The 23916-nt window shown below is 48.6% G+C and overlaps 1 protein-coding gene and 1 non-coding gene across 2 annotated transcripts; one reads left to right on the forward strand and one right to left on the reverse strand.

Annotated features, from left to right (window-relative positions):
• Positions 1–22534, forward strand: LOC129845705 (carbohydrate sulfotransferase 12-like). The gene is made up of 5 exons (XM_055913590.1): positions 1–153; positions 17979–18625; positions 19195–19335; positions 20936–21256; positions 21513–22534. The coding sequence occupies exons 2-5, from the start codon at positions 18068–18070 to the stop codon at positions 21783–21785; spliced, it is 1293 nt and encodes a 430-aa protein (XP_055769565.1). The 5' UTR covers positions 1–153; positions 17979–18067; the 3' UTR covers positions 21786–22534.
• trnaa-ugc (transfer RNA alanine (anticodon UGC)) lies at positions 19692–19765 on the reverse strand. Its single transcript has one exon. It is a non-coding gene; the product is annotated as a tRNA-Ala (tRNA).
• Positions 22535–23916: the final 1382 nt, after the last annotated feature.

Consider the following 23916-nt stretch of genomic DNA (forward strand, 5'->3'; position numbering starts at 1 on the left):
CTTTGCAGTGCTCGGTCCTCGGGTTCCGTCCCTTTGCTTTGTGTGCTCTGCTATGTGCTGCTCTCTCGCCCTCATCTACCGACCAGACTTGACACCCTGTACTACGTCGAGGGGCCAGCTAGCCAGAGCGCGACCATGGAAGCGAACAAAGAGGTAAACGGAAAAACCGTTAGTTAAGAAAAATTACAAATAATCAGTTATAACCGGCCGGATGTTATTGCGAATAGAACAGTTTGTACTTTCAGCTGAGTGGCTTCCTCTATCTTCTTTCCGGTAACAAATCGACTAAAACAGCTGGTAGGTAGTTAGTTAACCGATGTCATTTTACAGTTATTGCCTGTAGTGAGGCCGTTATTTGAGAATAATCGGAATTTCTAAAATATGTCTACGGGGATTGGGGAAATGGGGAATACACAGTGATGTCAACATAGACGTTGAGAGGAAGGGGGGAGAGAGAGAAAAGAGAATACGTGTACAGTTGGAAGCGGGAGTTACTGGCTACATCTTGGCAGGACAGGCCCTGGATGATTGCAGGAAACCGCAGTGGAAGGAAGGAGAAAGGGAGAGAGAGAGGGGAAAGAGAGAGTGATTGTGTCTGTGCTAGAGAGAGAGAGAGAGAGAGAGAGAGAGAGAGAGATCCACTGTACCTGGTATTATTTTGGCTTACCAGGCACGATTTTCAAAACGGTTTTAAATGCATTTAGGGGGCATACACACCTCCATGCCCGCTATCATTTCAAAGTGGACATGTGGGTAATATTTGGCTGAGATGTCGATAATCATGGGACTGTTTCAACAACTGTTTCTTAAACATTGTGGATATAGTGGATCCATGGAAAACCGTAAGAATTAAACAAAGAACTGAACATTGGATGAATCAGGAAATCTTCGAGGCCATTTAATCAAGACGATAACAGAAACAAAGAGGAAGACGCTTTCACGAGACACAGAACCCTTTTGATTTATTTGATTTTACCTTATTTAACCAGGCAAGTCAGTTAAGATCAAATTCTTCTTTTCAATGACGGCCTAGGAACATAAACCTGGACCCTAAGGATGTACTGGAGGGGAGGGGAGGGGGGGGGGGGTCCTAGGTTATTACTCCAAGATGGATGTACTGGAGGGGGGGATCCTAGGTTATTACTCCAAGATGGATGTACTGGAGGGAGTGGAGGGTCCTAGGTTATTACTCCAAGATGGATGTACTGGAGGGGGGGGGGAGGGGGGTCCTAGGTTATTACTCCAAGATGGATGTACTGGAGGGGGGGGGAGAGGGGTCCTAGGTTATTACTCCAAGATGGATGTACTGGAGGGAGGGGAGGGTCCTAGGTTATTAATCCAAAATGGATGTACTGGAGGGAGGGAGGGTCCTAGGTTATTACTCCAACATGGATGTACTGGAGGGAGGGGAGGGTCCTAGGTTATTACTCCAAGATGGATGTACTGGAGGGGGGAGGGTCCTAGGTTATTACTCCAAGATGGATGTACTGGAGGGGAGGGTCCTAGGTTATTACTCCAAGATGGATGTACTGGAGTGGAGGGTCCTAGGTTATTACTCCAAGATGGATGTACTGCAGGAGGGGGTCCTAGGTTATTACTCCAAGATGGATGTACTGGAGGGAGGGAGGGTCCTAGGTTATTACTCCAAGATGGATGTACTGGAGGGAGGGGGGAGGGTCCTAGGTTATTACTCCAAGATGGATGTACTGGAGGGAGGGGAGGGTCCTAGGTTATTACTCCAAGATGGATGTACTGGAGGGAGGAGGGTCCTAGGTTATTACTCCAAGATGGATGTACTGGAGGGGAGGGGAGGGGGGTCCTAGGTTATTACTTTAAGATGGATGTACTGGAGGGAGGGGAGGGTCCTAGGTTATTACTCCAAGATGGATGTACTGGAGGGAGGGAGGGTCCTAGGTTATTACTCCAAGATGGATGTACTGGAGGGAGGGGAGGAGGGTCCTAGGTTATTACTTTAAGATGGATGTACTGGAGGGGAGGGGAGGGTCCTAGGTTATTACTCCAAGATGGATGTACTGGAGGGGAGGGTCCTAGGTTATTTCTCGGAGATGGATGTACTGGAGGGGGGGGGGGGGGGGGGGGGTCCTAGGTTATTACTCCAAGATGGATGTACTGGAGGGGGGGGGGGGTCCTAGGTTATTACTCCAAGATGGATGTACTGGAGGGGAGGGTCCTAGGTTATTACTCCAAGATGGATGTACTGGAGGGGAGGGTCCTAGGTTACTACTCCAAGATGGATGTACTGGGGGCAGGAAAAGTAGAGTTTCCACGGATACGAAACATGCTGGAGTGATCCCCTATACACAAGAAGGGCAAGAAAAGTGCAACTATAAACCTGGACCTATTTTGAGGGGGCTGTCTAAAGTTATTTATGAACGGATAGAGGAATATAGTCTGGGACTATAGAGACTGGGTCTACTGTGGAGACTGGGACTATAGAGGCTGGGTCTACTGTAGAGTCTGGTTCTACTGTGGAGACTGGGACTATAGAGTCTGGGTCTACTGTAGAGACTGGGTCTACTATAGAGACTGGGTCTACTATAGAGACTGGGTCTACTATAGAGACTGGGTCTACTGTAGAGACTGGGTGGGTCTACTATTGAGACTGGGTCTACTATAGAGACTGGGTGTACTATAGAGACTGGGTCTACTGTAGAGACTGGGTCTACTGTAGAGGCTGGGTCTACTGTGGAGACTGGGTCTACTGTGGAGACTGGGTCTACTCTAGAGACTGGGTCTACTATAGAGACTGGGTCTACTATAGAGACTGGGTCTACTGTAGAGACTGGGTCTACTATAGAGACTGGGTCTACTATAGAGACTGGGTCTACTGTAGAGACTGGGTCTACTGTAGAGACTGGGTCTACTATAGAGACTGGGTCTACTGTAGAGACTGGGTCTACATTAGAGACTGGGTCTACTGTGGAGACTGGGTCTACTGTAGAGACTGGGTCTACTATAGAGACTGGGTCTACTGTAGAGACTGGGTCTACTGTAGAGACTGGGTCTACTGTGGAGACTGGGTCTACTGTGGAGACTGGGTCTACTATAGAGACTGGGTCTACTGTGGAGACTGGGTCTACTGTGGAGACTGGGTCTACTGTAGAGACTGGGTCTACTGTAGAGACTGGGTCTACTATAGAGACTGGGTCTACTGTAGAGACTGGGTCTACTATAGAGACTGGGTCAACTGTAGAGACTGGGTCTACTGTGGAGACTGGGTCTACTGTAGAGACTGGGTCTACTGTAGAGACTGGGTCTACTGTAGAGACTGGGTCTACTGTAGAGACTGGGTCTGCTGTGCAGACTGGGTCTACTGTGGAGACTGGGTCTACTGTGGAGACTGGGTCTACTGTAGAGACTGGGTCTACTATAGAGACTGGGTCTACTGTGGAGACTGGGACTATAGAGGCTGGGTCTACTGTAGAGACTGGGTCTACTGTGGAGACTGGGTCTACTATAGAGACTGGGTCTACTGTGGAGACTGGGACTATAGAGGCTGGGTCTACTATAGAGGCTGGGTCTACTTTAGAGACTGAGACTATAGAGACTGGGTCTACTGTAGAGACTGGGTCTACTGTAGAGACTGGGTCTACTGTAAAGACTGGGTCTACTGTGGAGACTGGGTCTACTGTAGAGACTGGGTCTACTGTGGAGACTGGGTCTATAGAGACTGGGTCTACTATAGAGACTGGGTCTACTATAGAGACTGGGTCTACTGTAGAGACTGGGTCTACTATAGAGACTGGGTCTACTATAGAGACTGGGTCTACTATAGAGACTGGGTCTACTGTCGAGACTGGGTCTACTATAGAGACTGGGTCTACTATAGAGACTGGGTCTACTATAGAGACTGGGCCTACTATAGAGACTGGGTCTACTATAGAGACTGGGACTACTATAGAGACTGGGTCTACTATAGAGACTGGGTCTACTATAGAGACTGGGTCTACTATAGAGACGGGGTCTACTATAGAGACTGGGTCTACTATAGAGACTGGGTCTACTGTAGAGACTGGGTCTACTGTAGAGACTGGGTCTACTATAGAGACTGGGTCTACTATAGAGACTGGGTCTACTGTAGAGACTGGGTCTACTGTAGAGACTGGGACTGTAGAGACTTATTATATTATGTATTGGGACCTGTATTAGGACCTGTATAGGGACCTGTATTGGGACCTGTATAGGGACCTGTATTGGGACCTGTATAGGGACCTGTATCGGGACCTGTATTGGGACCTGTATTAGGACCTGTATAGGGACCTGTATAGGGACCTGTATTGGGACCTGTATTAGGACCTGTATAGGGACCTGTATAGGGACCTGTATTGGGACCTGTATTGGGACCTGTATTGGGACCTGTATAGGGACCTGTATTGGGACCTGTATTGGGACCTGTATTGGGACCTGTATTGGGACCTGTATTAGGACCTGTATAGGGACCTGTATTGGGACCTGTATAGGGACCTGTATAGGGACCTGTATAGGGACCTGTATTAGGACCTGTATTAGGACCTGTATAGGGACCTGTATAGGGACCTGTATAGGGACCTGTATTAGGACCTGTATTGGGACCTGTATTGGGACCTGTATTGGGACCTGTATTAGGACCTGTATTAGGACCTGTATTGGGACCTGTATTGGGACCTGTATAGGGACCTGTATTAGGACCTGTATAGGGACCTGTATTAGGACCTGTATTGGGACCTGTATTAGGACCTGTATTGGGACCTGTATTAGGACCTGTATAGGGACCTGTATTGGGACCTGTATTAGGACCTGTATTGGGACCTGTATAGGGACCTGTATAGGGACCTGTATTGGGACCTGTATTGGGACCTGTATAGGGACCTGTATTAGGACCTGTATTTGGACCTGTATTGGGACCTGTATAGGGACCTGTATTGGGACCTGTATTAGGACCTGTATAGGGACCTGTATTGGGTCAAATTGGAAAGAAGAATCAGAGCAAACAGGAATGATATTTGGCCCTAAACAGAGAGTACATAGTGGCAGAATACCTGACCACTGTGACTTACCCAAACGTATGGAAAGCTCTGACTATGTACAGACTCAGTGAGCATAGCCTTGAGAGAGAGAGGGGTGGGTCAGTGAATGGTTACATTGTGTTCAACAGGAGCTGTATACTCTGTCTACTGTATAAATTAATGTTGTTTGTAGAGTGTGTGTGGGTGGGTGGTTGGGTGGGAGAGGTGGAGGAGTATTTCAGTAGAGTTGGTGGTGTTGGAGGTAAAACAGTCAGACATTATTCATCCTATAGCACATAACCCAACATGTTCAGGTGGACTAGAACCCAACATGTTCAGGCTGACTAGAACCCAACATGTTCAGGTGGACTAGAACCCAACATGTTCAGGCGAACTAGAACCCAACATGTTCAGGCAGACTAGAATCCAACATGTGTAGGTGGACTAGAACCCAACATGTTCAGGTGACTAGAACCCAACATGTCCAGGCGGACTAGAACCCAACATGTGTAGGTGGACTAGAACCCAACATGTTCAGGTGGACGAGAACCCAACATGTTCAGGTGGACTAGAACCCAACATGTTCAGGTGGACTAGAACCCAACATGTTCAGGTGGACTAGAACCCAACATGTTCAGGCGAACTAGAACCCAACATGTTCAGGCAGACTAGAATCCAACATGTGTAGGTGGACTAGAACCCAACATGTCCAGGTGACTAGAACCTAACATGTCCAGGCGGACTAGAATCCAACATGTGTAGGTGGACTAGAACCCAACATGTCCAGGTGACGAGAACCCAACATGTTCAGGTGGACTAGAACCCAACATGTTCAGGTGGACTAGAACCCAACATGTTCAGGTGGACTAGAACCCAACATGTTCAGGTGGACTAGAACCCAACATGTACAGGCTGACTAGAACCCAACATGTTCAGGTGAACTAGAACCCAACATGTTCAAGCGGACTAGAACCCAACATGTTCAGGTGGACTAGAACCCGACATGTTCAGGTTGACTAGCCTGTCTGTCTGTCGGCTATGTCTGTCTGTCTGTGTGTCTGCATGGAAAAATACTTCAGATTGAGCTATGAGCTGAATTTTTACTAAATATTTTATTTAGGATGTTATTTATTCTTATGGTATTATACAGTTTGTCTATCTAAATTATATATTTCATAGCCATATTAAAATATATTAAAACATTATTTCATAATATAAGTCTATGTTTTTAAATTATCTAACTTGACAGGGCCTCTCCTTGCTGGTATTTTTGTAAGGCTGACTGGTGGTAGCTATTACAGAACTGTATTTATGTCCTGTGGGTTTGAAATAGCACAGAGAGAGAACAGCTGAAAAGCTGAACCCCAGACAGAGCTGTATTTCCTGACAAAATATATTTAAAAAAAAAAAATAATCCCCAATTTTGAAACCCTTATTCAAAGTTTCAAAGACCTGTCTGATGAGAATAGACTACCCGTCCTGTTGGAGGAGAACAGAGACCTGTCTGATGAGAATAGACTACCGTCCTGTTGGGAGGAACAGAGACCTGTCTGATGAGAATAGACTACCCATCCTGTTGGGGGAGAACAGAGACCTGTCTGATGAGAATAGACTACCCGTCCTGTTGGGAGGAACAGAGACCTGTCTGATGAGAATAGACTACCCATCCTGTTGGGGGAGAACAGAGACCTGTCTGATGAGAATAGACTACCCATCCTGTTGGAGGAGAACAGAGACCTGTCTGATGAGAATAGACTACCCGTCCTGTTGGGAGAACAGAGACCTGTCTGATGAGAATAGACTACCCGTCCTGTTGGAGGAGAACAGAGACCTGTCTGATGAGAATAGACTACCTGTCCTGTTACAACAGAGACCTGTCTGATGAGAATAGACTACCCATCCTGTTGGAGGAGAACAGAGAGCTGTCTGATGAGAATAGACTACCCGTCCTGTTGGGAGAACAGAGACCTGTCTGATGAGAATAGACTACCCATCCTGTTGGAGGAGAACAGAGACCTGTCTGATGAGAATAGACTACCCATCCTGTTGGGGGGGAACAGAGTCCTGTCTGATGAGAATAGACTACCTGTCCTGTTACAACAGAGACCTGTCTGATGAGAATAGACTACCCGTCCTGTTGGGGAGGAACAGAGAGCTGTCTGATGAGAATAGACTACCCATCCTGTTGGGGGGAACAGAGACCTGTCTGATGAGAATAGACTACCCGTCCTGTTGGGGGGGAACAGAGACCTGTCTGATGAGAATAGACTACCCGTCCTGTTGGGGGAGAAAAGACCTGTCTGATGAGAATAGACTACCCGTCCTGTTGGGAGGAACAGAGACCTGTCTGATGAGAATAGACTACCCGTCCTGTTGGAGGAGAACAGAGACCTGTCTGATGAGAAAAGACTACCCATCCTGTTACAACAGAGACCTGTCTGATGAGAATAGACTTCCCGTCCTGTTGGGGGGAACAGAGACCTGTCTGATGAGAATAGACTACCCATCCTGTTGGGAGGAACAGAGACCTGTCTGATGAGAATAGACTACCCATCATGTTGGGAGGAACAGAGACCTGTCTGATGAGAATAGACTACCCGTCCTGTTGGGAGGAACAGAGACCTGTCTGATGAGAATAGACTACCCGTCCTGTTACAACAGAGACCTGTCTGATGAGAATAGACTACCCGTCCTGTTACAACAGAGACCTGTCTGATGAGAATAGACTACCCGTCCTGTTGGGAGGAACAGAGACCTGTCTGATGAGAATAGACTACCCGTCCTGTTGGGAGGAACAGAGAGCTGTCTGATGAGAATAGACTACCCGTCCTGTTGGAGGAGAACAGAGACCTGTCTGATGAGAATAGACTACCCATCCTGTTGGGAGGAACAGAGACCTGTCTGATGAGAATAGACTACCCGTCCTGTTGGAGGAGAACAGAGACCTGTCTGATGAGAATAGACTACCCATCCTGTTGGGAGGAACAGAGACCTGTCTGATGAGAATAGACTACCCATCCTGTTGGGAGGAACAGAGACCTGTCTGATGAGAATAGACTACCCGTCCTGTTACAACAGAGAGCTGTCTGATGAGAATAGACTACCCATCCTGTTGGGAGGAACAGAGACCTGTCTGATGAGAATAGACTACCCGTCCTGTTGGGAGAGAACAGAGACCTGTCTGATGAGAATAGACTACCCGTCCTGTTACAACAGAGACCTATCTGATGAGAATAGACTACCCGTCCTGTTACAACAGAGACCTGTCTGATGAGAATAGACTACCCATCCTGTTGGGGGGAACAGAGACCTGTCTGATGAGAATAGACTACCCGTCCTGTTGGGGGAGAACAGAGACCTGTCTGATGAGAATAGACTACCCGTCCTGTTGGGGGGAACAGAGACCTGTCTGATGAGAATAGACTACCCGTCCTGTTGGGAGGAACAGAGACCTGTCTGATGAGAATAGACTACCCATCCTGTTGGGAGAGAACAGAGACCTGTCTGATGAGAATAGACTACCCGTCCTGTTGGGAGGAACAGAGACCTGTCTGATGAGAATAGACTACCCGTCCTGTTGGAGGAGAACAGAGTCCTGTCTGATGAGAACAGACTACCCGTCCTGTTGGAAGGAACAGAGTCCTGTCTGATGAGAATAGACTACCCGTCCTGTTACAACAGAGACCTGTCTGATGAGAATAGACTACCCGTCCTGTTGGGAGGAACAGAGTCCTGTCTGATGAGAACAGACTACCCGTCCTGTTGGGAGGAACAGAGTCCTGTCTGATGAGAATAGACTACCCATCCTGTTACAACAGAGACCTGTCTGATGAGAATAGACTACCCGTCCTGTTACAACAGAGACCTGTCTGATGAGAATAGACTACCCGTCCTGTTGGGAGGAACAGAGACCTGTCTGATGAGAATAGACTACCCGTCCTGTTGGGAGGAACAGAGACCTGTCTGATGAGAATAGACTACCGTCCTGTTGGGAGGAACAGAGTCCTGTCTGATGAGAATAGACTACCCGTCCTGTTACAACAGAGACCTGTCTGATGAGAATAGACTACCCATCCTGTTGGAGGAGAACAGAGAGCTGTCTGATGAGAATAGACTACCCATCCTGTTGGGGGGGAACAGAGAGCTGTCTGGTGAGAATAGACTACCCGTCCTGTTGGGGGAGAACAGAGACCTGTCTGATGAGAATAGACTACCCATCCTGTTGGGAGAACAGAGACCTGTCTGATGAGAATAGACTACCCGTCCTGTTGGGAGGAACAGAGACCTGTCTGATGAGAATAGACTACCCGTCCTGTTGGGAGAACAGAGACCTGTCTGATGAGAATAGACTACCCGTCCTGTTGGGGGAGAACAGAGACCTGTCTGATGAGAATAGACTACCCATCCTGTTGGGGGGGAACAGAGTCCTGTCTGATGAGAATAGACTACCTGTCCTGTTACAACAGAGACCTGTCTGATGAGAATAGACTACCCGTCCTGTTGGGGAGGAACAGAGAGCTGTCTGATGAGAATAGACTACCCATCCTGTTGGGGGGAACAGAGACCTGTCTGATGAGAATAGACTACCCGTCCTGTTGGGGGGGAACAGAGACCTGTCTGATGAGAATAGACTACCCGTCCTGTTGGGGGAGAAAAGACCTGTCTGATGAGAATAGACTACCCGTCCTGTTGGGAGGAACAGAGACCTGTCTGATGAGAATAGACTACCCGTCCTGTTGGAGGAGAACAGAGACCTGTCTGATGAGAAAAGACTACCCATCCTGTTACAACAGAGACCTGTCTGATGAGAATAGACTTCCCGTCCTGTTGGGGGGAACAGAGACCTGTCTGATGAGAATAGACTACCCATCCTGTTGGGAGGAACAGAGACCTGTCTGATGAGAATAGACTACCCATCATGTTGGGAGGAACAGAGACCTGTCTGATGAGAATAGACTACCCGTCCTGTTGGGAGGAACAGAGACCTGTCTGATGAGAATAGACTACCCGTCCTGTTACAACAGAGACCTGTCTGATGAGAATAGACTACCCGTCCTGTTACAACAGAGACCTGTCTGATGAGAATAGACTACCCGTCCTGTTGGGAGGAACAGAGACCTGTCTGATGAGAATAGACTACCCGTCCTGTTGGGAGGAACAGAGAGCTGTCTGATGAGAATAGACTACCCGTCCTGTTGGAGGAGAACAGAGACCAGTCTGATGAGAATAGACTACCCATCCTGTTGGGAGGAACAGAGACCTGTCTGATGAGAATAGACTACCCGTCCTGTTGGAGGAGAACAGAGACCTGTCTGATGAGAATAGACTACCCATCCTGTTGGGAGGAACAGAGACCTGTCTGATGAGAATAGACTACCCATCCTGTTGGGAGGAACAGAGACCTGTCTGATGAGAATAGACTACCCGTCCTGTTACAACAGAGAGCTGTCTGATGAGAATAGACTACCCATCCTGTTGGGAGGAACAGAGACCTGTCTGATGAGAATAGACTACCCGTCCTGTTGGGAGAGAACAGAGACCTGTCTGATGAGAATAGACTACCCGTCCTGTTACAACAGAGACCTATCTGATGAGAATAGACTACCCGTCCTGTTACAACAGAGACCTGTCTGATGAGAATAGACTACCCATCCTGTTGGGGGGAACAGAGACCTGTCTGATGAGAATAGACTACCCGTCCTGTTGGGGGAGAACAGAGACCTGTCTGATGAGAATAGACTACCCGTCCTGTTGGGGGGAACAGAGACCTGTCTGATGAGAATAGACTACCCGTCCTGTTGGGAGGAACAGAGACCTGTCTGATGAGAATAGACTACCCATCCTGTTGGGAGAGAACAGAGACCTGTCTGATGAGAATAGACTACCCGTCCTGTTGGGAGGAACAGAGACCTGTCTGATGAGAATAGACTACCCGTCCTGTTGGAGGAGAACAGAGTCCTGTCTGATGAGAACAGACTACCCGTCCTGTTGGGAGGAACAGAGTCCTGTCTGATGAGAATAGACTACCCGTCCTGTTACAACAGAGACCTGTCTGATGAGAATAGACTACCCGTCCTGTTGGGAGGAACAGAGTCCTGTCTGATGAGAACAGACTACCCGTCCTGTTGGGAGGAACAGAGTCCTGTCTGATGAGAATAGACTACCCATCCTGTTACAACAGAGACCTGTCTGATGAGAATAGACTACCCGTCCTGTTACAACAGAGACCTGTCTGATGAGAATAGACTACCCGTCCTGTTGGGAGGAACAGAGACCTGTCTGATGAGAATAGACTACCCGTCCTGTTGGGAGGAACAGAGACCTGTCTGATGAGAATAGACTACCGTCCTGTTGGGAGGAACAGAGTCCTGTCTGATGAGAATAGACTACCCGTCCTGTTACAACAGAGACCTGTCTGATGAGAATAGACTACCCATCCTGTTGGAGGAGAACAGAGAGCTGTCTGATGAGAATAGACTACCCATCCTGTTGGGGGGGAACAGAGAGCTGTCTGGTGAGAATAGACTACCCGTCCTGTTGGGAGAACAGAGACCGGTCTGATGAGAATAGACTACCCGTCCTGTTGGGAGGAACAGAGACCTGTCTGATGAGAATAGACTACCGTCCTGTTGGGAGGAACAGAGTCCTGTCTGATGAGAATAGACTACCCGTCCTGTTACAACAGAGACCTGTCTGATGAGAATAGACTACCCATCCTGTTGGAGGAGAACAGAGAGCTGTCTGATGAGAATAGACTACCCATCCTGTTGGGGGGGAACAGAGAGCTGTCTGGTGAGAATAGACTACCCGTCCTGTTGGGGGAGAACAGAGACCTGTCTGATGAGAATAGACTACCCATCCTGTTGGGAGAACAGAGACCTGTCTGATGAGAATAGACTACCCGTCCTGTTGGGAGGAACAGAGACCTGTCTGATGAGAATAGACTACCCGTCCTGTTGGGAGAACAGAGACCTGTCTGATGAGAATAGACTACCCGTCCTGTTGGGGGAGAACAGAGACCTGTCTGATGAGAATAGACTACCCATCCTGTTGGGGGGGAACAGAGTCCTGTCTGATGAGAATAGACTACCTGTCCTGTTACAACAGAGACCTGTCTGATGAGAATAGACTACCCATCCTGTTGGGGGGAACAGAGACCTGTCTGATGAGAATAGACTACCCGTCCTGTTGGGGGGGAACAGAGACCTGTCTGATGAGAATAGACTACCCGTCCTGTTGGGGGAGAAAAGACCTGTCTGATGAGAATAGACTACCCGTCCTGTTGGGAGGAACAGAGACCTGTCTGATGAGAATAGACTACCCGTCCTGTTGGAGGAGAACAGAGACCTGTCTGATGAGAAAAGACTACCCATCCTGTTACAACAGAGACCTGTCTGATGAGAATAGACTTCCCGTCCTGTTGGGGGGAACAGAGACCTGTCTGATGAGAATAGACTACCCATCCTGTTGGGAGGAACAGAGACCTGTCTGATGAGAATAGACTACCCATCATGTTGGGAGGAACAGAGACCTGTCTGATGAGAATAGACTACCCGTCCTGTTGGGAGGAACAGAGACCTGTCTGATGAGAATAGACTACCCGTCCTGTTACAACAGAGACCTGTCTGATGAGAATAGACTACCCGTCCTGTTACAACAGAGACCTGTCTGATGAGAATAGACTACCCGTCCTGTTGGGAGGAACAGAGACCTGTCTGATGAGAATAGACTACCCGTCCTGTTGGGAGGAACAGAGAGCTGTCTGATGAGAATAGACTACCCGTCCTGTTGGAGGAGAACAGAGACCAGTCTGATGAGAATAGACTACCCATCCTGTTGGGAGGAACAGAGACCTGTCTGATGAGAATAGACTACCCGTCCTGTTGGAGGAGAACAGAGACCTGTCTGATGAGAATAGACTACCCGTCCTGTTGGGAGAACAGAGACCTGTCTGATGAGAATAGACTACCCGTCCTGTTGGAGGAGAACAGAGTCCTGTCTGATGAGAATAGACTACCCGTCCTGTTGGGAGGAACAGAGACCTGTCTGATGAGATTAGACTACCTGTCCTGTTACAACAGAGAGCTGTCTGATGAGAATAGACTACCCGTCCTGTTGGGGGAGAACAGAGACCTGTCTGATGAGAATAGACTACCTGTCCTGTTACAACAGAGACCTGTCTGATGAGAATAGCCTACCCGTCCTGTTGGGGAGGAACAGAGACCTGTCTGATGAGAATAGACTACCCGCCCTGTTACAACAGAGACCTGTCTGATGAGAATAGACTACCCGCCCTGTTACAACAGAGTCCTGTCTGATGAGAATAGACTACCCGCCCTGTTACAACAGTTTCCTGTCTGATGAGAATAGACTACCCATCCTGTTGGGGGAGAACAGAGTCCTGTCTGATGAGAATAGACTACCCGTCCTGTTGGAGGACAACAGAGACCTGTCTGATGAGAATAGACTACCCGTCCTGTTGGAGGAGAACAGAGACCTGTCTGATGAGAATAGACTACCCGTCCTGTTGGGAGGAACAGAGACCTGTCTGATGAGAATAGACTACCCGTCCTGTTGGGGGGAACAGAGACCTGTCTGATGAGAATAGACTACCGTCCTGTTGGGAGGAACAGAGAGCTGTCTGATGAGAACAGACTACCCGTCCTGTTGGGAGGAACAGAGAGCTGTCTGATGTGAATAGACTACCCGTCCTGTTGGGGGAGAACAGAGACCTGTCTGATGAGAATAGACTACCCGTCCTGTTGGGAGGAACAGAGACCTGTCTGATGTGAATAGACTACCCGTCCTGTTGGGGGAGAACAGAGACCTGTCTGATGAGAATAGACTACCCGTCCTGTTGGTGGGAACAGAGACCTGTCTGATGAGAATAGACTACCCATCCTGTTGGGAGGAACAGAGACCTGTCTGATGAGAATAGACTACCCGTCCTGTTGGAGGAGAACAGAGACCTGTCTGATGAGAATAGACTACCCGTCCTGTTGGGGGAGAACAGAGACCTGTCTGATGAGAATAGACTACCCGTCCTGTTGGGGGGAACAGAGACCTGTCTGATGAGAATAGACTACCCATCCTGTTGGGAGGAACAGAGACCTGTCTGATGAGAATAGACTACCCATCCTGTTGGGAGGAACAGAGACCTGTCTGATGAGAATAGACTACCCGTCCTGTTACAACAGAGAGCTGTCTGATGAGAATAGACTACCCATCCTGTTGGGAGGAACAGAGACCTGTCTGATGAGAATAGACTACCCGTCCTGTTGGGAGAGAACAGAGACCTGTCTGATGAGAATAGACTACCCGTCCTGTTACAACAGAGACCTATCTGATGAGAATAGACTACCCGTCCTGTTACAACAGAGACCTGTCTGATGAGAATAGACTACCCATCCTGTTGGGGGGAACAGAGACCTGTCTGATGAGAATAGACTACCCGTCCTGTTGGGGGAGAACAGAGACCTGTCTGATGAGAATAGACTACCCGTCCTGTTGGGGGGAACAGAGACCTGTCTGATGAGAATAGACTACCCGTCCTGTTGGGAGGAACAGAGACCTGTCTGATGAGAATAGACTACCCATCCTGTTGGGAGAGAACAGAGACCTGTCTGATGAGAATAGACTACCCGTCCTGTTGGGAGGAACAGAGACCTGTCTGATGAGAATAGACTACCCGTCCTGTTGGAGGAGAACAGAGTCCTGTCTGATGAGAACAGACTACCCGTCCTGTTGGGAGGAACAGAGTCCTGTCTGATGAGAATAGACTACCCGTCCTGTTACAACAGAGACCTGTCTGATGAGAATAGACTACCCGTCCTGTTGGGAGGAACAGAGTCCTGTCTGATGAGAACAGACTACCCGTCCTGTTGGGAGGAACAGAGTCCTGTCTGATGAGAATAGACTACCCATCCTGTTACAACAGAGACCTGTCTGATGAGAATAGACTACCCGTCCTGTTACAACAGAGACCTGTCTGATGAGAATAGACTACCCGTCCTGTTGGGAGGAACAGAGACCTGTCTGATGAGAATAGACTACCCGTCCTGTTGGGAGGAACAGAGACCTGTCTGATGAGAATAGACTACCGTCCTGTTGGGAGGAACAGAGTCCTGTCTGATGAGAATAGACTACCCGTCCTGTTACAACAGAGACCTGTCTGATGAGAATAGACTACCCATCCTGTTGGAGGAGAACAGAGAGCTGTCTGATGAGAATAGACTACCCATCCTGTTGGGGGAGAACAGAGTCCTGTCTGATGAGAATAGACTACCCGTCCTGTTGGAGGACAACAGAGACCTGTCTGATGAGAATAGACTACCCGTCCTGTTGGAGGAGAACAGAGACCTGTCTGATGAGAATAGACTACCCGTCCTGTTGGGAGGAACAGAGACCTGTCTGATGAGAATAGACTACCCGTCCTGTTGGGGGGAACAGAGACCTGTCTGATGAGAATAGACTACCGTCCTGTTGGGAGGAACAGAGAGCTGTCTGATGAGAACAGACTACCCGTCCTGTTGGGAGGAACAGAGAGCTGTCTGATGTGAATAGACTACCCGTCCTGTTGGGGGAGAACAGAGACCTGTCTGATGAGAATAGACTACCCGTCCTGTTGGGAGGAACAGAGACCTGTCTGATGTGAATAGACTACCCGTCCTGTTGGGGGAGAACAGAGACCTGTCTGATGAGAATAGACTACCCGTCCTGTTGGTGGGAACAGAGACCTGTCTGATGAGAATAGACTACCCATCCTGTTGGGAGGAACAGAGACCTGTCTGATGAGAATAGACTACCCGTCCTGTTGGAGGAGAACAGAGACCTGTCTGATGAGAATAGACTACCCGTCCTGTTGGGGGAGAACAGAGACCTGTCTGATGAGAATAGACTACCCGTCCTGTTGGGGGGAACAGAGACCTGTCTGATGAGAATAGACTACCCGTCCTGTTGGGGGAGAACAGAGAGCTGTCTGCCATACATTGCTGCCTGCCATGAAATGAGGGACACTGTCTGACAGACCATGTCCTCTATGCCATATTGTCCATTGTATGGCTATTTTGACCTGTATACAGGACACGTTTGAAAAAGAGACCTAGACCTCAATATGTCTTCCCTGTTACAATATAAAACAATTAGACCCTGTGTGTGTTTAAAATAGAACTCTCCCATGACGAGAGAGAGAGAGAGAGAGAGAGAGAGAGAGAGAGAGACAGAAAGAGACAGAAAGAGACAGAGAGAGACACAGAGAGAGAGAGAGACGGACAGAGAGAGAGAGAGAGACAGACAGACAGACAGACAGACAGACAGACAGACAGACAGAGCGGCAGACAGACAGAGAGAGAGACAGAGAGAGAGACAGAGAGAGAGACAGAGAGAGACAGAGAGAGAAAGAGGTCAGAGAGGGTTGGTTGAGTTCAGGTGTCTTCACAGCAGCCTGTGAGTTTAACACCCTGATCCTATCCACTGCTGTTCCCACGGACCATTTCTGATATCCACATTAATCACCCCTAGTAGGGCTGCCTCTCTGGCCTTCTCTCTTCCTGTGTGTCCTGGAGAGCTGCCCTCCTGTAGGTTTGAGCAGGGCTGCCCAACCCTCCTCCTGGAGAGCTACCCTCCTGTAGGTTTGAGACTTCAGGTATGGCCTCAGGTTGTTCTCAGGTTGGCCCCAGTTTGGCCTCAGGTAGGCTTCAGGTAGGCCTCAGGTAGATTTCAGGTAGGCCTCAGGTAGGCCTCAGGTATGCCTCAGGTAGATTTCAGGTAGGCCTCAGGTAGGCCTCGGGTAGATTTCAGGTAGGCCTCAGGTAGGCTTCAGGTAGGCCTCAGGTAGATTTCAGGTAGGCCTCAGGTAGGCCTCAGGTAGATTTCAGGTAGGCCTCAGGTAGATTTAAGGTAGATTTCAGGTAGGCCTCAGGTAGGGCTCAGGTAGGCTTTAGGTAGGCCTCAGGTAGATTTCAGGTAGATTTCAGGTAGGCCTCAGGTAAATTTTCAGGTAGGCCTCAGGTAGACTTCAGGTAGGCCTCAGGTAGGCCTCAGGTAGGCCTGAGGTAAGCTTCAGGTAAGCTTCAGGTAGGCCTCAGGTAGGCCTCAGGTAGATTTCAGGTAGGCCTCAGGTAGGCCTCAGGTAGGCCTCAGGTAGACTTCAGGTAGGCCTCAGGTAGACTTCAGGTAGACCTCAGGTAGTCTTCAGGTAGGCCTCAGGTAGTCTTCAGGTAGGCCTCAGGTAGATTTCAGGTAGGCCTCAGGTAGACTTCAGGTAGGCCTCAGGTAGACTTCAGGTAGGCCTCAGTTATGGTGATACCATACCATTTTTGAACTAAGAAATCTGCTCGGCTGCTATATTGTATCATTTAAATCCCAGCAATTTTGCTTTGATCATGGATGGACTCTGTAGCCCATGAAATTACCTGTGTTTGAAAACGTGGAGCCTGGCAAATACGTTTTGGATTCCTTGTTTTGTGGTTGCTTTGGCAGCGCGTCTGACGGCGGGATCACATACCTGTAGCCTCAAGGCAAGTTTTGAATTGGATTACGAATTAATATGTACAGGTATATATTTATAAATGGGCTAGGAGTTTTTCCTGATCAGGTCACTAACCACTAACTCTACCACGTGTTTGATCAGATCACTAACCACTAACTCTACCATGTGTTTGATCAGATCACTAACCACTAACTCTACCATGTGTTTGATCAGGTCACTAACCACTAACTCTACCACGTGTTTGATCAGATCACTCACCACTAACTCTACCACGTGTTTGATCAGATCACTCACCACTAACTCTACCACGTGTTTGAACAGATCACTAACCACTAACTCTACCATGTGTTTGATCAGATCACTCACCACTAACTCTACCATGTGTTTGATCAGATCACTAACCACTAACTCTACCATGTGTTTAGACACAGTTTGTGTGTGTTGGTGTGACTCCTGGATTCTTTTCGCCTGTTGTCTCTCAGGTGTTGTCGTCGGCAACCAGGAAGTGTTTCCCTTAGTGACCGTCGGGCCATGGAGCTGAGATAACTCCGCCCCCTCTGCTGTGGTAACCATGGGAACGTCCCGATGCTTCCGTCTGGCGTTCCTGCTGGGGTCTGTGTTAATGGTCCTGCTCATCATCCTCTATTGGGACGACGTAGGAGCGCTCAATCTCTACCCCCACGACCCTCATGACCTTTACCCCCATGACCCTCACCCCACCTCACCCAGCTCCTCCACGCCCACCAAACCCCCACCCAGGGACACAGAGGAGCAAGCGACCCACAAACCCCCCAGAACCACAGAGCCTGACCGGCCTGGAGAGGGTGTTCCACCCCCAGGGGAGGAACACCCCCTCCCCCAAGTAACAGACTCCTCAGAGCTGGAGGAGAGGTGGAGAGGAGAGGAAGGGAAGCGAGAAGAGGAGAGAGTGAGGCAGGCGGAGGCGAAAAGAGAGGAGGAGGGGAGGAGACAAGAGGAGAGGAGAAGGAGGATCGGTGATATGTGTTCCGGGAACGGAACATTAGAATTCCCAGGAAAATTCCGGACATTTGACCAGATTCCCAACCGGGAGTTAAACCACCTGATAGTAGATGACAGACATGAGATCATCTACTGCTACGTTCCCAAGGTAGGGAGGGGAAGAGGACTGTCCTCCCCTCAGAGCCTGGTTCCTCTCTAGGTCTCTAGGTTCCTGCCTTCTAGGGGTTTTTTCCTAGACATTGTGCTTCTGCATCTGCATTGTGTTAGGCTGGCTATCTGTAAAGCACTTTGTGACAACTGTTGATATAAAAAAATATTTGATCCTCCACCTCCTCTCCTCCCTCCTCTCCTTTCTTCCCCCTCCTCTCCTCCACCTCCTCTCCTCCACCTCCTCCTCTCCTCCACCTCCTCCACCTCCTCCTCTCCTCCACCTCCTCTCCTCCCTCTTCTCCTTTCTTCTCCCTAATCTCTTCCAAACACCTCCTCCACCTCCTCTCCTCCCTCCTCTCCTTTCTTCCCTCTCCCCACCTCCTCTCCTCCACCTCCTCTCCTCTACCTCCTCTCCTCCACCTCCTCCCTCCTCTCCTTTCTTCCCCCTCCTCTCCTCCACCTTCTCCACCTCCTCCCCCCCACCTCCTCTACCTCCTCCCTCCTCTCCTCCTCTCCCCCACCTCCTCTCTTCCCCCTCCTCTCCTCCACCTCTCCTCCTTTCTCTAGGTAGCATGTACCAACTGGAAGCGTGTAATGGTGGTTCTCTCTGAGGGTCTGCTGGCTCCGGATGGACAACCTTACCGCGACCCCCAGGCCCTGCCCCCTGACCTCATACACAACTCCTCCCTGCACCTCACCTTCTCCAAGGTCTGTATACTGTGTGTATACTGTGTGTATACCGTGTGTATACTGTCTGCATACTGTGTGTATACTGTCTGTATACTGTGTGTATACTGTCTGTATACTCTCTGTATACTGTGTATATTGTGTGTATTGTGTGTATACTGTGTGTATACTGTCTGTAAACTGTGTATACTGTGTGTATACTCTCTGTATACTGTCTGTATACTGTGTGTATACTTTCTGTATACTGTCTGTATACTCTGTATATTGTGTGTATACTGTGTGTGCACTGTGTGTATACATTTACATTTAAGTCATTTAGCAGACGCTCTTATCCAGAGCGACTTACAAGTACATACATTCATACTTTTTTTTGTACTTGCCCCCCGTGGGAATCGAACCCACAACCCTGGCGTTGCAAGCGCCATGCTCTACCAACTGAGCCACACGGGGCCACACAGGGCCATACTGTGTGTATACTGTCTGTATACTGTGTATAAACTGTCTGTATACTGTCTGTATACTGTGTGTATACTGTGTATAAACTGTGTGTATACTGTGTGTATACTGTCTGTATACTGTCTGTATACTGTCTGTATACTGTCTGTATACTGTCTGTATACTTTCTGTATACTGTCTATAAACTGTCTGTAAACTGTGTGTATACTTTCTGTATACTGTGTGTATACTGTCTGTATACTGTCTGTAAACTGTCTGTATACTTTCTGTATACTGTCTATAAACTGTGTGTATACTGTCTGTAAACTGTCTGTATACTTTCTGTATACTGTCTATAAACTGTGTGTATACTTTCTGTATACTGTCTGTAAACTGTCTGTATACTGTGTGTATACTGTGTATAAACTGTGTGTATACTGTGTGTATACTGTCTGTATACTGTGTGTATACTTTCTGTATACTGTCTATAAACTGTCTGTATACTTTCTGTATACTGTCTATAAACTGTGTGTATACTTTCTGTATACTGTCTATAAACTGTGTGTATACTGTCTGTATACTGTCTGTATACTGTGTGTATACTTTCTGTATACTGTGTGTATACTTTCTGTATACTGTGTGTATACTTTCTGTATACTGTGTGTGAAGAAGAGTGACGCGTCATCCAACTTCTTTATCCCTCCTCTTCACTCTATCCATCCTCATCACCTCCCTCCCTTCTCTTCACTCTATCCATCCTCATCACCTCCCTCTCTTCTCTTCACTCTATCCATCCTCATCACCTCCCTCCCTCCTCTTCACTCTATCCATCCTCATCACCTCACTCCCTCCTCTTCACTCTATCCATCCTCATCACCTCCCTCCCTTCTCTTCACTCTATCCATCCTCATCACCTCCCTCCCTTCTCTTCACTCTATCCATCCTCATCTCCTCCCTCCCTTCTCTTCACTCTATCCATCCTCATCACCTCCCTCCCTCCTCTTCACTCTATCCATCCTCATCACCTCCCTCCCTTCTCTTCACTCTATCCATCCTCATCACCTCCCTCCCTCCCTATCCTTTCATCTTCCCTCCCCCTCCTCTTCTCCTCCTCCCTCCCCCTCTCCTCCCTATCCTCTCATCTTCCCTCCTCTCCTTCTCCCTCCTTCTCCTCCTCCTCCTATAGTTCTGGCATAGGTATGGCCGTCTCTCCCGTCACCTGATGAGGGTGAAACTCCAGAGTTACACCAAGTTCCTGTTTGTCCGCGACCCCTTCGTCCGTCTCATCTCCGCCTTCCGGAACAAGTTCCAACAGCCTAACGAAGACTTCTACCGCCAGTTTGGCTCCGTCATGCTACGTCGTTATGGAAACGGGACCTCCAGGGTTCCGGAGTCAGCGGCGGAGGCGTTCAAAGCGGGGATCCAGCCGTCGTTCTCGGAGTTCGTCCGGTATCTCCTCGACCCCCAGACGGAGCAGGAGCAGCCATTCAACGAACACTGGCGTCAGGTGTGTGTGTGTGTGTGTGTGTGTGTGTGTGTGTGTGTGTGTGTGTGTGTACGTACGTGTGTGTGTACGTGTGTGTGTGTGTGTGTACGTGAGTGTGTGTGTGTGTACGTGTGTGTGTACGTGTGTGTGTGTGTGTGTGTGTGTGTGTGTGTGTGTGTGTGTGTGTGTGTGTGTGTGTGTGTGTGTGTGTGTGTGTGTGTGTGTGTGTGCTCTCAACCCAACTGTACTCAAGTTAACTTCTCCTCCTCCTCCCCAGGTGTACCGGCTCTGTCACCCCTGTCAGATCCACTATGATTTCATCGGCACGCTGGAAAACCTGGAGGACGACTCGGATCAGCTGCTCCGGATCCTGGGCCTGGAAGACCAGATAAAGTTCCCGCCGAGCAACCGGAACCGCACGGCAACCAGCTGGGAACGGGATTGGTTCGCTGAGGTTCCGGCCGATTTGAGGAGGAAGCTGTACAGTTTGTATGAGCCAGACTTTGAGCTGTTTGGGTATCCTAAACCAGAGAGTCTGCTCCATCACTGACAGGCTGTTGGGTGTCCTAAACCAGAGAGTCTGCTCCATCACTGACAGGCTGTTGGGTGTCCTAAACCAGAGAGTCTGCTCCATCACTGACAGGCTGTTTGGGTGTCCTAAACCAGAGAGTCTGCTCCATCACTGACAGGCTGTTTGGGTATCCTAAACCAGAGAGTCTGCTCCATCACTGACAGGCTGTTGGGTATCCTAAACCAGAGAGTCTGCTCCATCACTGACAGGCTGTTTGGGTATCCTAAACCAGAGAGTCTGCTCCATCACTGACAGGCTGTTTGGGTGTCCTAAACCAGAGAGTCTGCTCCATCACTGACAAGCTGTTTGGGTGTCCTAAACCAGAGAGTCTGCTCCATCACTGACAGGCTGTTGGGTGTCCTAAACCAGAGAGTCTGCTCCATCACTGACAGGCTGTTTGGGTGTCCTAAACCAGAGAGTCTGCTCCATCACTGACAGGCTGTTTGGGTGTCCTAAACCAGAGAGTCTGCTCCATCACTTGATGCCTTACACATGTGCCTGAGAGCCGTGGATTCGAACCCTGTATACATGCAAGCCTGCCACAGGGCTGTGCTGTTAGCCCACTGAGCTAAAGCCTAGGCATTAACTTGGGGAGCTAACACAACCCTCTAGCTCTCCACGATCAGGAGAGAAGAACCATTTAAGCGTTTTTTTATCTAAAGGGAATTGTGCTGTAAAAACTGTTTTTCAATAAATTTTTTTGGGGGGAAATAAATTGCTATGTCATTTATATGTGTTTTGTCCCACTTTCACACATAGAGTTCAATTGTATATCATTATTATTTATTTCTAAAGGTAGGTAATATTTTAAGAACAAATTCTTATTTACAATGACTGCCTACCCCGGCCAAACCCAGACGATGCTGGGCCAATTGTGCGCCGCCCTATGGGACTCCCTATCACGGCCAGATGTGATACAGCCTGGATTCAAACCAGGGACTGTTGTGACGCCTCTTGCACTGAGATGCAGTGCCTCAGACCGCTGTGCCGCTCGGGAGCCTTGACATGTTGCAGATACACTGGACCAAATGTTTAGTAATGTATCACTGCATGTCTGCCTCACTCTTTAAAATGAATGGATTTATTGGGTAAACACCATGTCTGCCTTCGCCATCACTCTTTAAAATGAATGGAATTATTGGGTAAACACCATGTCTGCCTTCGCCATCACTCTTTAAAATGAATGGAATTATTAGTTAAAATTGAATACATTTTTTGACGTGTTTGGACTGCATATTTGCTTATTTTTAAATAGGTTAAACCAATTTATTATTTGTGTGTGTGTGTGTATTTTCGGTCGGGGATGCTGCTGTGTGTCATACAGTATAAAAACCATTGGACAATACCAAAGAGTGTCTATTACATTGACAAGATATTCGAGTGACCGATCTAACAATGGAAATATATGTCCTCCAAAATGGAGGAGGGAGATTCCTAGATGTGAGAAGTGTGCTGCAGGAGGGCATGAGACGAAAGGAATGTTTACTATCAGTGGATAAAAGTTGTATGTGTTACTTTGGGGGGTGCCCATGGGGCTGGAGATCGGAGGAGTCTGGTGAGAGAAAGGCAAGGTGAGGTTGCCAGAGCTAGAGTATTGCAGAGTGTCGTATGCCAAAGCAGCGAAGAAAGAGGAAGAGGAAGGTGGGTACAGCAGGGTGAGGGATCCTGAGTGGATTTCCTGTGAGTAGAGCACAGAATGATGGGAAGAATATGTGCTTCAGTAAGGTAGGGGGGTTTAGCACTTATAGCCACGGTTGTCAATTGTACTGCAGAAATGGATTGGAAGTCACAGAACATAGAAGTTGTGGTGGAAGCGGCTGAGAAGTACTTTGGATTGCGAGGATTTACTGCATAACAGTTGCAGTGGGTGTGAGTGGTAGTGTTCGGTCCTCTCAGACCGCTGGTCTGGAGTAGGATTAGACAGGGTTAAATAGTGGAATGAGGGGGTAGTGTTCTGTTCTGGAGTAGGATTAGACAGGGTTAAATAGTGGAATGGGGTGGTAGTGTTCTGGAGTAGGATTAGACAGGGTTAAATAGTGGAATGGGGTGGTAGTGGTCTGGTCTGGAGTAGGATTAGACAGGGTTAAATAGTGGAATGGGGTACTAGTGT

The sequence above is a fragment of the Salvelinus fontinalis genome, unplaced genomic scaffold (genome assembly GCF_029448725.1).
Source record: "Salvelinus fontinalis isolate EN_2023a unplaced genomic scaffold, ASM2944872v1 scaffold_0341, whole genome shotgun sequence".
In the NCBI taxonomy this organism is placed as follows: Eukaryota; Metazoa; Chordata; class Actinopteri; order Salmoniformes; family Salmonidae; genus Salvelinus; species Salvelinus fontinalis.